Source organism: Melospiza georgiana, chromosome 1, assembly GCF_028018845.1.
Source record: "Melospiza georgiana isolate bMelGeo1 chromosome 1, bMelGeo1.pri, whole genome shotgun sequence".
NCBI classification, from domain to species: Eukaryota; Metazoa; Chordata; class Aves; order Passeriformes; family Passerellidae; genus Melospiza; species Melospiza georgiana.
This window is the reverse complement of record NC_080430.1, coordinates 93,999,208-94,015,608: the sequence shown is the minus strand read 5'-3', so window position 1 is coordinate 94,015,608 and position 16,401 is coordinate 93,999,208. Positions and strand designations below refer to the sequence as shown.

Here is a 16,401-nt window from a genome sequence, read left to right as displayed (position 1 = left end):
TAGGCAGAAGTGCAAAGCCTCATTTCTCCCCCCTCTTTAATAAGATAGAGGTACTCACTAATAACAGCTGAATCCCCAAAACAAGAAAAAAGGTCACTCTTCTGGTGAAAAATCCTCTCTTCAGGAGTCTGTACTGCCAAGCAACCCCCAGCTACCACCAGCAGTTTGATGCTGCAAAGTATGTTTGTAATGCCAAATCCTTTTTTCTTTAGATATGGTCTCTCTTTCAAATAATCAAGGAACTAATTTTCTCCTTTTTAACTTCTTTCATTTTTTTCTACATGGGTTCATTCTTTCACTGTGCAACTGCACTTTTAATTTGCAACTTTAATTTTTTTTTTTTAATTAAGAAGGGTATGGAAGCATTACATAACATGTACAGTGTGGTGTTTTCAGTTAGTCCATTTTAGACTTTGAGATTAGAACCACAAATAATGACCAAGCATTTTAATGCGACTCCATGTAAAAGATTGACTGTAAGAGAAATGTCCAAGTGCCAATAACATCATCACCAAAGGGTATAATCTGCCATTACACTCCACTTAGAGTCCAGTATTAAAAGTGCCATTCCTGCTTCTCCTGAAGAAACACAGTGGAGGACAAGACAAACTCTTAGCAATCTGGTCTAGTGGAATGTGTCCCTGCCCATGGCAGGGGGATTGGAACTGGATAATCTTCCAGATCCCTTCCAACCCAAACCGTTCTACGGTTCTATGATTAACAAACAGTTGCATGGAATTCCACAAACAGTTTTGGCCTATCTGGTGCTCCATGATTCCCCAAAACTTTTCTGGGGAGGGTGTATTTCTGGAGAGAACACTGCAACCAGCCCAGCACTATTAGGAAATGTACTGCATGATGCAGGTAATGCCTGCACTGGGGCACGGGGCTGAGGCAGGAACGCTGCCCGTCTGGGGAGATGAGGCAGCAGACAGGTACAGCTCCAGCCCTGGGGAAGCCAACCCAGGGAATCCTGTGGGATCACCTCTGCTTGTGTGACCCAAGCAGCACCACTGGCTGTGCTGCTCCGTGCACAGGAGTGTCACAGGTGGCATGGTATATGGCTAATATACCTGTAAAAGGCATTGGCTGATGCAAACCAGGCAGTGACCTGTGGGTTTGACCTTCTGGCATGTTGTTTGAACCCAGTGCACTTTTCTCTTGTGTTTTGTACTGTCTCCTTGGCCTGCTTTTAGAAGGAACTTCTAAGCGTACTTCTTAAATTATATTTTACATTTATTACCAGGCAGAAGTGTACAGCTGAGACATTTTAAAATAAAATGTTTGCATTTAAATTAAAGCTGCTGCTCTGTGTGTTTCTTGCCCCTTCCCCATAGGGGCCCAGTAACCCTCAGCACTCCCTGGCCTCAACTGGTTCCAGCATCCCCTCTGAACTTGTCCCAGCATCTGTGCACCCCTCCCAGTGTTTGCTCTGTGTGAAAAATGCCAATCACTTGTTTTTACAATGTTAAAAGTTTAATAGTAATAAAATGGTTATAAAAATTAGCAATATAATTAGAGTAAATAATAATTTGGACAATTTGGATTAGGACAATATGAAACAACAGAAACAAAGAGTTACGGACGTCCAGGTACCTTTTTCTGGGCACCATAAGCCCAAAAAAGACACCCGTTATCAAAGGATTAACCCTTAGAAACAACAGCTTGTTGCATATTCATACACCTCATACATGATGCATAAATTCCATCCAAACAAAGGATTCTGTTTGGTCATTGTCAGCTTCTTCATCGTAATCCTGACAGCATCTTTATGGCTGAGCGAGGCAGGAAGAAGTTAGTTTCTTCTGATAAGAGGGCAATAATTTTTTTTTCTCTGAAAGATTTAGGTGTCTTGCAGCTATCTCACTGCGAGTCCTTTCTTTAAAAAAAGTATCTTACATAGCATAATTTCTATTTTAACATTTTGTTATAACCTGAAACTATATTTAACACACTACTTAAGAAAATTATTACAGCATAACTTTCTAACATAACACATATAATATGCATTTTAATATTTGCGAAAAGCCAATCATAAAATACGCATTTTTCACACTCTGGATAGGTCCCAGGATGCACCCCGAACCTCAGCTGGTTCCAGTATCCATCCTAAACAGGTCCAGGCACCCACCCCAGTCCGAACTGGTTACAGTAGACTCTCTTAGCCTCAGTAGGGCCCAGTATTCCCCTGAACTGGTCCCAGCATCCTCTCCTGGAGCTGCTCCCGGGGTTCCTCCTGGCCTGGCCCCCTATCCATCCCGGCCCGATCCCACGCTCCATCCCGGCCCGGCCGCTCCCGGTTCCTCCCTCACGCCAGGGGGCACCAGGCTGGGCATGGGGGGCGTGGCCTGATACGGGGGCGTGGCCTGCTGCCGGGCGCGCGGCGCGACGCCTGCTCCCCATTGGCCGAGGCGAGCGGCTGCCCGCCTTTGGCCGCCGGCCTGGGGGCGTGGCTGCGGCGCTGACGGAAGTGACGAACGCTGTGGGGGGCGAGGTGGGCGTGAGCTCCCGGATGGTGTGGGGCAGCGCCGGTGCTGGGTGCTGGGAGATGTGCCCTGACCCACAGAATGAAACAATAGCGCTCAAATAGCCAAATAATAAATAATAACCCAGCTCGTCCGCCCGAGGCGTGCCCCCCGCCCCCACCTGGTCGCTGTATAACACTGTGTGAACGAGAGTTGGTTTTATTTTATTTTTTTTAATTTTTTTTTTCCCGGCCGCGCAAGATGAGCGCCGTGCCTGAGGAAGTTAAGGCAGAGGATGGCAAAGCGGAGCCCGAGAAGAAGCTCTTTTACTGCGATGTGAGTGGGTGTCTCTGGGGGGTTTTCAGCCCGGGCAGGCTCTGGGAGCCGGGCCTGGCAGCCAGAGGGGCTCTGACGGGGGGGAATAGCGGGGCCGGTGCCCGGGAGAGCTGGGCTCGGTGAGCTGTGGCTGCTCTTGGGCAGTCACGGGTGCAGTGAGTGGGTCTCGCCTGCTGCCTTTCCAGCCTCGGCTGGGTGTCTCTGATGGGCGGCCGCAAAGGCTCCTTTATCTCTAAAAGCTGCAGCTCCGGCTCAGAGCGCGTTAAATTTGTCAGTCCTGCAGTGGTTTTGTAGCTCTGTATATTATTTCTAGCTTATTCAAGTTCTGCGGCAGTACGTAAAGGAAAGACGATACTAGCATGCATTGCTTTTATAAAAGCTAAAGATAATAAGACATATTTGTACGTCTGTATCGTCCTCTCTTAATTATTGCAATGGTATATGCGGGTCTGTGGATCCTAATGAAATGCATGTGTCTTCCTCCATTGTTTTTCTGCTCCCTTAACGTAGCTGTGAATGAACAATGAACGGAGCTGCAGTTATCCCAGGGCGTAATTTTGCCTCTGTTCCTTTCGAGTTTCTGCACTGCCATCCCTTTTTGCTGGCTTTCCAGCTTGGAGAGCTTTAGAAAACTAAGAATTCAGAAAGTGCTGGGAGCAGAGAAGGGCTTGTAAAGCCTTTTCACCACCTGATTTATTTAAACACTTGTTTAAGTATTGTTTGAACAGGTCTGCATACTATTTCTGGACATTTTGGTGGTAAGCTGCTCTCCTAAAAGTCGTGCAAACTGTTTGAGCCAGAGAAGACATTGAGAATTACACGATTGCTCTGTAGGGACGGATGTATTTCATATTTATAATTCACCAAGGGCAGAATGTTCGTAGCATAACTGAAGATGTGCTTTCAATTTTTCTCTTTCAGGTTTGTAAAATTTACTGTATGTGCGCCATAAGTCTTCAGTCACACTACCGTGGTGCGAAGCATAGGAGGGTAAACTTTTTCCATTTTTAATGTATATGCAGATTTAATCTTAATTCGGGACTTCTGTAAATTCTGTACTTCATTTCACACGGCTTCAAGTGCTTGTCTAACTTATTGGTAGATTTGTAACAGTAACTTGCTTGAAATATTCCAAGAAAAAGATAAGGTGGGAATCTCTCAACTCTGCTTCGTGCAGCATGTAACTTGAAACATCAGCCGTACCTGAAGGTAAATGTGTGCTAATGGCGAAATTAACATTTGAATGACACGAGAGCCGCCAGTGGTAAAAGAATTCAGCTTTGTGTTTTAGGATGCACTTAAACTAAGTACTGTTCTGTCTTCTGAGTCTAGATAACTCACCTGTACTTTGAATAAAATGAGCTTCCTCTTTACTTTGATGGTAGCACCAGTCCTGATTTCCTGAAGGAGTTACATGGACTTAACTATCAAGTCTGACACTTGTGTTGCTTTGAAGCATCATAAACCAGCAGCTCCGTGGTTTAAGCACAAAACAGACAAAGGCATTAAATAATTAGGCACCGTTCCGTGAGGGTGTGTTTAGAGATGAGGCTTTTACAAATGCTGAGTGACCGGACCTTTGGCTGTTGATTGGCTGATGATTGTTCAAAATTCCACCACATTCTCAGTCTGTAAAGGTGAGACATAACTCAGTAGTCTGTACTCCTTTGCTGCCGTCAGATTGTGTTGTTGTGGCACTGCAGAGCCTGCTCTGATGTTTTCTTAATGTAATGGCACTTTATTCTTCCTGGAGCAATAGTTACCAACAGATAAACTGCCTTTCTCAAGTGATGGTGTGCCCTTTTCTTTGTTTTTTTTTTTTTTTTTTTTTTGGGAATGAGGGCATCTCCCCATCTCTTTGCTATTGAGACAGATTAATAGTATTCTGTTACCTATTTGCTGATCAATTTAATAGCATTGATTCTTATTTGAATCAGTGGCTCTACTCTCTCCAACCCCTCTTCTATCTCCACAGGATTGAGTCTTCTTACTTCTTGTTTATCAAGCAGAAGTGTATGGTTGTATTTTGCATGTCCTACCAAATGTTCCTGCTGATGTAAAGAATTCCTTTGATTTTGTGGTTCTTTTTTTTTTTTTTTTTTCCTTTAGCTAACCCTCTTAGCAATCTAATTATTGCTGGCTTTCCCTTCAAAAGTAGGAAACCCAGCATTTATTTTCTTAGAAAATCTGCATATAGTTTTCCTTCTGTTTCACACTTGGATGTATGCTGGGCTAAATCTCCCAGTTTCTTGTGTCAGTGAACTCTTTGAGCTGGGAGCAAACAGGAGTAGGACAGGTTGAAAACTGGATTTTTATTGGGTGTGGAGTCATGGTCAGTCACACAGCTGCATTGCTGTAGGAGTAACTCTCCAAGCTCATATAATCATTCTTTTCAGTTATCTCCAATTTCTTTCTTTAAATGATGAAATCTGTTGTGTGCTTTGGTGGAAAAAGATGAGAACTCATAAGTTGATTTCAGGGTTTTGTACCACTAGGTTTGGAATAGCTATAAAAGTCCTGAGCCTATGCTTCCACTGAATACAGAGTAGGTGTAGATAGTGAATAGCTCTTAGACTGGAGGAGTTCCTGTTCAAAATAATAGCAAAGGATGTTCTGAGAACACAACAAAATGAAGAGAAGGTAGTAGTTCTTTTCCTAAACCACAGTACTAGCCTGACCAATCCATCAGCCATTTTTTATGACTTCAGTCAGATTGCCTTTTTTATATCAGTTTCCCATTTGCGTTTAAAATGGCATTGTTAAAGATACTGTGCTTGTCTGCTGCTGGAAGGTGTTCCAGACTGCAGGAAAAAGCCCTTTGGCAGAAGGACAGTCATTAAGAAACAAATGTAAACATGTGATACATATATGAAATTGGCCTGTGTTTCCTATAGCTGTTCAGAGTAAAATGTGTTCTTTTGAATAGCTGCAGTAGTAAAGCTTGGCTGTCTGACAGATTTGTGAGAATACTTCACTTGACCTTCAGTGTACATGGCTATTTTATCTCTTTTTTTTTTTCTTTTTTTCCACCTGGATAGTCTGGTTAATCTGGATTTTGAATAGGTGCGTAAGATACTTATTTAGGTTGTTTCTGCATACCTTTGTTTTACCTCCAATTTTTTCTAGTGCTGTTAGTTCATAAGGCCAGAGCCTTGTCAAAGGGTGCTGATGGCCCAAGGATTGTGTGGCTGGGGTGATCACAGTACGAGGCTGTGTGTACCTTGTGCATCGAGTGCTGTGTGACCTCTGCATTGTAGCACAGTGGTGGGGTCCTGTGGCTTCATTGCACAGCAGCTACTAATGGGATGGGAAGTTGTAGAAAGTGCATTAGCCAAAATATTCATAGATGTGTGTATGATTCATGGCTCTGAAAATTGGAGTTGGTTGGTATTGGATACTTTGAAAAAAAGTTCAATTTTAGTTTTAGCCGTTATAGTAAAATGTTTAGGAAACAACCATTATATTAGTTTACTAATGCTTTTAATTTAGCTAAGCCCGTGAGAGTAGTGGGTGATATCATGCATGAAAGATGGCTTTGTTTGGCCTTCTTGATTTTTTCCACAGCTGAGGAGAAATCTAGGTTTTTTGGGACAATGGTCCCCTAATCAATTACAGCTACGGTGTACATACCTGGAATATGGTGGTACGTGATATAATTTATTCTGATTTTGTAAGTATGCTTTAGTTTTATAGCTCAGTTTGCTAGGGAGATCCTAGAGTGGAACACCTTTTTTCCATGTGATTTGATCAGCCCTTTGCAGGTATGGCATCAGCCGAATAGCACTGCTTATTTTGTGAGCTGTGTTTGGAACATAGATGAAGATTTGTTCTGGTTCCATCAAAGATTCAAGTTTCCTTGCCCCCCTTCAAGTCTAGAGTTAGGTAGAAATGCCTGCCATGTCCTACAGGCTCTTCAGAAAGAAATAATGTTCAAATCTGTGAAGAGAGCTGTTAGCCTTTGTTTTCATCATTTCAGTGTTCTCATTTCTTGTCTCTCACCCCTGATTGTTGCACATCAGAACCTGTGGTTGAAATACCTGATGTGCAGGCAACTTTTCTGTCCTTCTTGTGGCAGTAAAATCAACCATTGCTGTTTAAACATTTCAGTCATGCATATTTGTGTTGATGCTTGGAATGCTAATGTAGCTAGTTACAGGAAAATTACCTTGCTGTTGGATTGTCTATATTTGGTCCCAAAAAGCATGCCATTGTGTTCTGCAGCATATCTTCTGTTAGTTCTGTTTCTCCACAGAGAAACTTCAATTGTGGAGATTTCTTTTGAGGGGAAAAGCCAAGCAGAAGACAAAACCCCAGAACTTGATTTGTTTATTACAAGTGTGAAGTATTAGAATAAGTAGAATTTCCATGCATATCCTTGTATATCTGACTGATATATTTAAGGATGGGGTATGTTTAAGAAACTAAATTATGTTCATATAATACTTAACTATGCAATTGAAACTGTTCTGTTAAATAACCTGTGAACTTAATTGTGTAGGCAACTACCTTATGCAGTAGCTCATACAGACTGCCATGTGCCCAGAAGGTTTGAACCCTTAAAACCAGTAGTTTTTGAGTTTTGGCTTCTCAAAGTTAGACACTTTGCCAAAAGTTACTCTAACTTTTCACAGTCATAGCTCAAAAACAGCTGTTACAATCCCTGAACCAGAACAGAGAATAAGTTTCTCACCTAATGTGTGAGAATCTTAGTTCCTGATCTAGTAGCAGGGATCACAAGTAAAACAGACCCTTTAGCTTCAGTTGTGAAACTGCATTTCTGATATTAACAAAAGCAGTAAACCAGGTGCAGTCAAAGGTGATTGTCTGAAAATAGTCAGGAGGAAATTCTCTTTAAACAGCAGCTCACAGTTGCTAATGTTTTCTGTGCTTGTCTGAAAACTTGGTATTAGCAGCTGTTTGTTGTAAAACTGGAGAATGAGTAACAAAAGCACTTGGAACATCATAACTGTGAGGAACACTGTGTCTGTATTAAGCTTATGAAATCCTGTTGAATTTATACAAAACCATCCACTGCCTGTGGCAATACCAGGACTTGGGTCACTTCCTTATTTTATAGCTGCCACAAAAGTACAGCTACTTGGCTTCTCAGACAATTAACTGTTTTATCAGTCTTGCTTCCTGTTGAATTGCCACACCCATGTCCAGCATCTCTTCCATGCCACTGAATATTGAAAATACAGCACTTAACTCCATGGACTGCTCTGGACAGACAGCTGCTGTAGTGGTAGAATGATCACACTGTTGTTTTATTCTTGTAAATGACAAGTTTGTGTTTACTTGCCAGAAAATTGTCAAAATGAGTCAGGATTGCTTAGCTATTAAATGGAAATTTAAGTTCTTCTTTTCTTTAGATTCTGCCAAAAAACAATCATCTGTTCTGGATTCAGCCAGTGAAAGACACTTTTCCTGTTCTTCATGATATGAATGATCTTTCCTGAGATTTGGCTAGCCTTAAGGTTTAACCAAATCCACTCAAGAAATGGTGGGGGAGCTGCTTTCAGTTAGTTTTTCCTTTTGGCGTAAGATTTTTTTTGTTGTTGTTGGAGCTACGCCTTCTGAAACTTAGGAGTTGTAGTCATACTTTAGGTTTTCCTGGCATCGTTCAGATGTGTTTCAAGCCATAATCATCCCTTAAAACTTCACTAAATAACAGGGTTTTCTTGAAAGTAACCTTGTGTTAACTGTAAGTACAACTCTGTCGGTACTTCCAGCTTTTGCAGACAATCATAAAGGCTGTAATTTTTCCTGTTTGACAATGGAAATTTTGGCCTGTAATGAAATTCATCTGCAAAGGCTTCTCTGGAAGTGCTGGATTTTTCCTTCAAATGATGCAGCACATTAATTTATTTTTCTTATTCTATTTTGGGATGACTTGCATCTTCATAATTAAAGCAAGAGAAAGCCATGAGACGCAGGAATCTCTATTGTAAGTATAATACTTTTTTCTTCCAGCCTCCTAGGATAGATATTGTTTGGGGATTTACTGTTTTGTTGCTTTTCTAATAGTTCAGGTATTTGCATTTGCCAATTTATGTCTCTAACTGTGTTTCTCTTTATACGCTGAACATTCTTCTGAGATTTGTCTAGTGAACTGCTGACAAAGAATTGTTTTAAAGTATGAAACCTTACTTATGCCTTTTCACATACAAATATTTATGTATCTGTCTAGTGGAGGGATGTATAGTCAGTGTTTTAGTTTCTCACCTTCTCAGGCTAAACTGTCTCCTACTTGTCTGTCAGCTTGATGCACTCACTGCTGAGTTTCAGGCAGAATGCTGAGAAGCTAAATCAGCAGGCTGACACAGCACTTGCAGATGCAGCTCTGCCTGTGCTGAAGCTGCTTGGCTGCATCACGGGAATGTTCTGCCTCTCTTTATTGTAATGGACTTGGAGGAGCAAAGATGTATTCAAGGTGAATTCAGTTGTTGGGGTGTCTTTTCCCCAGAAACTGAGAATGTGAATCCAGACTGTCATATGTCAATGAAAGTAGAAGTTGTGGTGAAAGGTTGGAAAAGTGATATATACTAGGTTGGAAAAGTGATATATACTTTGCTCACAGTGGAAATGAAAATCTTCTTGTAAAGCTACTTATGATGACATACAGGAAGCAGAGGTATAAGCAGATGTGGGAATACTGATAAAAATCAATGGGATTATTAAAAACCAAATGGTTATAGGCAGTCACACAAGAAACAAGCGTTTCACTTCTACTTTATCTTCTTAGCCTGTTCTCCGAAGAAGCAAGGCTTACATTCCACCTTTATCATCTGTTCCCCAGTGTCTTTTGAACCTCTCAGCCTTTTTGAACCAAGGTGATCAGAGGTGCCTGAAGACACACATCTGCACAGGGAAGAGTGACAGTGTCAGTCCTGTACTGAGGGAAGTGCTGCCGGCTGAGCTCACCACTTGCTGCACCCTGAAGAATCAACAAGCAAGAAAGATCTGGGAAAATGCTGGTCAGAGCCCTTTCCTAAGAGACTGAGCTTCATTAGCTGCTCTCAGGGTTTTGTGCTGATGAGGGAATTGGTGCAAGACATGTCATTCAAGTGTGAGAACAGTCATGAGATTTTGCCTCAGTCACCTGTGACTGCTGTATGGTAACAGAGCTCTCTGACAGAATTTGAGGAGTTGTGGAAACTTCCAAGTCTTCTCAAAGTCCAGTGGATTCAAGTGCCACAAAATTGCATTTACACCTCAGCAACAAGAACAGATTTGTGTGGCTCTGGTCAAGGGCTTTTAGTGGAAGACACTTTCTACAGATTTCTTTGAATTTTGTGTCAGAAATGATCATTAAAAGTAATACTCATTAAGTGAAGAGGTTCTTTCTTCAAGATCATAAAGTCTGGTTTTGGAGGAATAATGTATGGGATGCATGTGGCAGAAAGTGACTTGAATAAGAGGACAGAAGTTGTGGCAGCAAGGCTGTGAAAAGAGTGGTGCAGTGCAGGAACCTGTTGCAAATACCTGTGGCTTTAGAATACAGTGCTGTATGTACTACAGTCTCTGTGTTCCATGGAGAATTAAGAATTAATCCATACGTTAAGAATGTGTGCATGCTACAAGTACTGTATCTTTGGAAATGTCATGACTTGGAATCTTTCAACTGGGATGTGTCCTGCAGAACAAGAAGTCAAAATATCTAATTAATGAAGTGAAGAATTTAGAAGCTTTGGTAAGCAAGTTAGCTGTGACCTCTGGAGGAGTCTCAACATCACAGGGTACTGCATGTCAGAAGCATTGCAAGATACGTTTTTATCCAGAAACTTCTCTGCCTCAGGAATAATTTTGAAGCTATCAGAAACTTACTTCTAATAAAAAATTATTATGAATACTATTGATGTCTCCTTTATTCTGCTGTCTATTGCATTCTGCTTCACTGAAGATCAAGTTGTGGAAGGTCAATTTGCAAGCCACTGGTGGGGTTTATTTGTCCAAAGAGGCTGAAATTTGGTCTGATGAAATTTATTTGTATGTTTCAGTTGTGCTGCTTTAGATTTTTTTGCAAGTAGAAAAGCTTTTTTCTTAAGTAACTTTTCAGAGGTGTTGGGAACTATAATGCTGAATTATGTAGTCAATATGTGTGTAGAACTTCTTGAACTCTCCCATGGACATATTACCAATTATATAAATAATTCTCCTTCAAGGTCCAGCAGATCCAGTAAATTCATTGTGCTCTGTCACTGATACAAAAGTGTAATGATGAATTTATCTAGCCTTTATTTTTTCATTTTAAACACTTGGGTTTTTTTTTTAACTGTTTGTAGACCTCTGAGGTAAGTGTGAACAAAAATTGTTAAATTTAGTAGTGAAGTTTTGTGAATGCACATGGAAAGTATGGATTTTTTAAATTAGGTGCACTATGTAAAGTTTGAACCTAATTTAATTTCAGTATATAAATTATTGAGATGCTTTTGTTCTTGTTGCTGGATCTGCAATCTTGTTCTAATGTTCATGATATCAAATGTTCTAGTGAGATTGAAATTTGACAGCATGTTCATAGACCTGGAGTTCAAAGAGCCAGGAAAAAAATGATGTGAAAGTGAAGGATGAGTTTTCTTGGAAATAATTCAGGATGATACCTTACAAGTACCTGAAATGTACACTGTCTAAAAAGGAAAAGGTACTTCAGAGGATGAAGCTTGACATATTAAGAATGTTTTACACCAATATCTGCATTTTCTTCTTTGCTGCAGAATTAAAAAAATTCTTTTGTCAGTAGGGAGAGCACCTCCCTTGTAAAACAAACACCTGCCATTTGTAAACCAAAGTATTTGGATTCTGGGTATTTCCAAATGGGATATGCCATACATCCTTTCTGAACCCACCAAAGGTTCCTTGATAATCCAGAAGTGGTGAGTGTATGTAACCTGTGTGACTGTACAACCATGTTGACTTCAAAGTCAATTAAGTGAGGAAATGCATCTGATTCCAGGTGTTTGTTTTTGGAGGAGTTCTACTTCCTGTAAGAAAGGTGACTTTCTTCATCACATTACTGTAGAGTGTTAAATCAAAGCACAGCTGAGTACATGAGTTTCAGTCATGTGATTCCTTTGTACAGTCATGTAATTGGACAGATGGAATACTTCTTTCACAGCCCTTTTTTAAGGCAGTTGCCCATGTGTTCAGAGATTAGGAGTGGAGGGGAATGAACATGGCTTTTTTTTTTTTTTTCTTGGGGTCTATTGGCCAAAATAGTAAAGTTTTGAAAGCTTTTTGCTTTGAGCAAGAGGCACTAAATGATGAGGCAAAGGCAATATACACACAGGCAAACATTTACTGGGCAGTAGCAAAATGCAGTGGTTTACTACTGTTAGCTCAGGCAAGAGGCATAATACAGAGTATGAGCTCTGTTAAAGCCCTTTATGGACAAAGGGCTTAATGGTGAAATGAATATGGCACAGAGGAGTGGATTAATGAATTTATTTGTACAGCCTGTGGAATTTTTCTTGCATTACAGTATGATGCAGAGGAAGCTTGTCCTGCTCTTTATAGCAATACAAATGGAAAATGTAATAAGGGATGTTGTGTGTTTTAGCTGCTGGATCTACTAATCTGTATCTATACCCTTCAACTTAAAACCTGTAAATTCCACCATGAGTAAAGAAAGCTTCATTATGGTTGTTCTGTAAAACATGGAGTCGAGGAGAGGATTCCAGTCTGAAGATAAGCTGCAGTTGCTAAACAGCATTGAAGACAAGTTCTTTCTCCAGTGAAGGCACAGATGTGGTGGATTCTGCCTTGTGTTCACCAATGATAAACTTAGCAGTATCCTGATCAGCATTTCAGCTTAATATGTTAAGAAATTGATATGTTTTAACATGTCCCTCCATGCTCAGAGTCTGTTAAACATGAATAAGGATGTGTTTTTTGGATGTATATCTACTGCTGAGTCTTGAAAGGAGAAGCCTGGAAATTCTATTCTGACTTACAGACTAGAAGAGAAAATGTTTCAGAAGCCATAATAATAGAAGTATAAGGTGGAACATTATTTCAACACCCTTACTACTTTTGTCTTGGGGATTTCCTTGACATGGTGGAATCTGGCATCTTTGTTTCCCTTTCACTCCCCCTTTATACTCAAAAGGGAATCTGGTGCTGAGCTTGGGACATCCTTGTTGCTGCTGAGTAGCTGAATTGACAGTATCTGAAACTGCCCTTTTGTTTTGAAACATGGCTGTTACATTTCTGGCAGTCATTAGGAATGTGTGTGCATTACAAATACATAAACAGATGTTTCTTTGTTCTCCACCTTTGTTCTCCACCTTTTACCTTCAGCGCTCTGTAATTGAATATTGAAAGGAAAGGGTTTTTTGGGGAGTTGCTTTTGTTGGGTTTTTTTGTTTGTTCATGTGCATAGCTAGTATTTGGAACATAGTTCTTACTAAATAAAATTATCAGGTGGAAGAGATTTCCTGAGACTGATTAGGTGATTTCCTAACTTCCTGATTGAAGCAAAACTACAACCAGTGCTGGATCATCACTTTCTTGCTGAATCCTTGAATATATTGACAGGCAGAGAGTCTTCTACGTGTGTTTAATATCAGTCTGCAGTTGCTCCTCTGTTCAAAGAGGAATTTTATCCTAATGTCTAATCTTTGCACCTGAAGCAGGTATTCCTGGCTGCTACTTCTTAGTGCTTCTGTCAGGTTCCCACAGGGCTGGACATTTTGTAGCTGCTTTTCAGGTATCCATGCTATTATGTCTCCTCTTCATCTCCACTGTCTAAACAAGTCCAGCTCCCAAGCCTGTTCTCATAAATTATTTGCCATTTTGCTGGGGCCCGCTCTACATCCCCCTTGAGCTGAACAGGAGTGGTAGTAGTCATCCTTACAGGTCCCAGATAATGGGGGAGAAGATATTCTGCAGTGACTGCCTGTGCAGTTTCTGTGTTCCCAAGGTCCCACTCAGCTGAAGCTGTGGCATCGCTTGTATCCCCTAAATTACTGTTGCCTATGAATTTTCTTATGGTGTTTCATGAATGTCAACATCTGTAACCTGGCTGGGGATGCATCCCTGGGCATTGTGGGCCCTGGAATTTGCTCTTTGGGGCATTCTGTTGCTTACTGGAGACCAGGAGGCTGCTTTGTTGATTGTTTCCCTTTGAGCCTGGCAAACCAGCTGATTTTCAGCTCATTGATCAGTCTGGCATGCTTTAGAGAACATACTCTTTTGGTTTGGTTTTGAGATGCTTAAGAAATATATTATTGATAGCATTACAAAGCCACGTGGCTAGTAAGTGTGAATTAAATGTTAGCCTGGGAACATGCTGCTGCTGAATGGGAGAGTCTTCAAGATCAAAACTGCTTTGTTAAAGATTTGTGGGCAGCAATGATCTTTACTTAATGCTTTTTCTTTTTTGTAGTTAAATAAAATTCAATCCCCCACTCTGCTACCTTTGGTGATAGCAGCAGCTATCACAACTTGATTTTTAGCTTGACTGTATTTGTAAACTCTAACCACGTTAAGGCAGAATGTGCTGAGAACTGCTTCTGGTGCAATTCTCTGTAAATTCACTTTGTTCCTAGAAGTAAACTAAACAAAGCACTTTTTCACATAAGCCTATTTGTGTCATATAACATTTGGCCATGTCTGCACATGCTGGACCTGGAATCTTCACTTGAGCTTCAGACACTAATTGAACAATTCTGACGTTAAGTAATTGTTCTAATTGGAAAATGCCTGGGGATCTTCTTGCCACCAGATACTTTGAAGATTTTAACTGACAAATATGCGTAATTTATTTTAAGTAATCAAAGGAGATATGCTTTCCCATACCTCTTCCATTATGTTAATATTGGAGAGTTGTTTGCAAAATGTTTGTAATCTTGATTTTATTTGATTTACAGCTTTGATACCTATCTCTTAATTCCCTGTCTTATGCAGAAAGAGGAAAAAAAAATTATGTATGCAACATGTGTTTGCCATGACTGTAGAAAATTGTATTACTTCAAAATTAGGAATTATGTGTGCAAATAATTAATAATTTAACTTCCACTTTTTCCATCAAATGAGTATTAATGTATCACCTTATTTTAATCTTGATTGTTGTGACTTACAAAACATTGACAACGTCATTAAAGCACTGTGGTTTGTGTGTGTCTGTGGATTTGAGGGAGAGAAGGGCAAGGGAGAAATTCCAACAGGAGTGTAAGTGCACACCTTAACATTCACTTTGAAGCTCTGAGTGGTTAGGAATAGATACAGACCCCTGTGTAAAAGAAGATGTAGTTTAATGACTATATTAATTTTGCCTGGGACTGTGTTTAGTCTCTGAATGTTTAGACCAGAAGATTTTGTTGGATATCTGGAACACAGATTGATTGTTGAGCATGATATTGAATAGTTAAAATAATTACAATAAGTATCCAATATGAAAAGCACTTAAAAATCAAATAAGCATTGAATATTCTGGTTTCTGTCACATTTGTGTGTTTGGTATTTTGTGTTGTTGGAGAAGGGGAGTGGAATGGGAGACTTAGAGCAATGAAGTTAAAAAAGAAAACTACCAAGATGGAATACTGAACCTATATGAAACTGCAAAATGAAGATAATTGTTCAATTCTGTAATATGTGTCAATGATCTACTAAGTACTTAATAAAAGCAAATGTGAAGAAGTAATCTGACTGTCAAACTCTTATCCTAGGTTCTTCGGCTCTAATCCAAGTTCCGATGAAATACCGAGTGCTCAGACGAGGTACCTGAATATAAATGATGCCTTTTTCTGATGCAACCATTGGGACCATTGCTTTTCTTCTGTGCACTGGTTAATTTATGTAAAAAAAAAAGATCTTAGGAGAATAAGAAGTTACAAGTATTTTTATGGAAAAAGTTTCAAACTTGAGACATAGTTTCTGTCTTCATGATTATCTGACAATATCAAAATGAATCTAGCTAGTATTTTTTTAGTTGGTGAAGTTTTCAATAAAAAAAATTGCAGCATGCTCAGAGTACAGTGAAAATATGTCAAACCAAAAGCATATAAACCAAGAACAGCATGGGTTGCTTGCTATTAAGGTGATACTAAGACAAAAGTATTTAGTTGTGTGTTAGGAAACAAGAAGAAAATGGCTGTTACCTTGACCAGACCTGTAACTTTTTTCTGCATGCATCTTTCCATATTGAGTCCAAAAGATCATGTGCCATTCTCTGTCAGCTTGGGAATAACCAGCTCACACTGAGCTGCTGCACAGGCACACAAATTCATGCATTTAAGTGTTGATGAAAGTCTGTCTGTGGAGATGAATTACTGGGCACCAGCTTGTTACATGTTGACTGCTGCATGTCACCTCAGGTGATAAAAACCCCCACCAAAACATAGATTTTAAGAAGGTTGAACTTTTGGTGAAAGTAGGCCATGTTGTTGCTGTGGTAGGAGGTGTCCCACGAGGTATTTTGTAGCACTGTTATTTGCAAGAGGTTTTTCATCTAAATGGTGCAACTTCGTGAAGTTTTTGTTTGTGTTCAGTTCTGGAGTTTGACTTGATAGTAGCACAGCATATTTCTAATGGCATGAATATTTAAGGATGAATATGAAATTACCTCTTCTTGTGAAGTTTTTTGGGTTTTTTTAGCCATAAC

General features: G+C 40.1%; 1 protein-coding gene across 2 annotated transcripts in view; it reads left to right on the top strand.

Moving 5' to 3' along the window:
• Positions 1 to 2,486: 2,486 nt before the first annotated feature.
• Positions 2,487 to 16,401, top strand: part of LOC131081919 (uncharacterized) — a 28,139-nt gene continuing 14,224 nt past the window's right edge. The window contains exons 1-4 of one of the 2 annotated variants that reach the window (XM_058021319.1): positions 2,487 to 2,801; positions 3,723 to 3,791; positions 8,715 to 8,748; positions 15,467 to 15,517. In XM_058021319.1, the coding sequence (XP_057877302.1) occupies positions 2,727 to 2,801; positions 3,723 to 3,791; positions 8,715 to 8,748; positions 15,467 to 15,517 (229 nt within the window). In that variant the 5' untranslated portion in view covers positions 2,487 to 2,726. Of the gene's footprint in view, positions 2,802 to 3,722; positions 3,792 to 8,714; positions 8,749 to 15,466; positions 15,518 to 16,401 lie in introns of those variants that run through there. The other variant, XM_058021328.1, reaches the window with a different exon arrangement.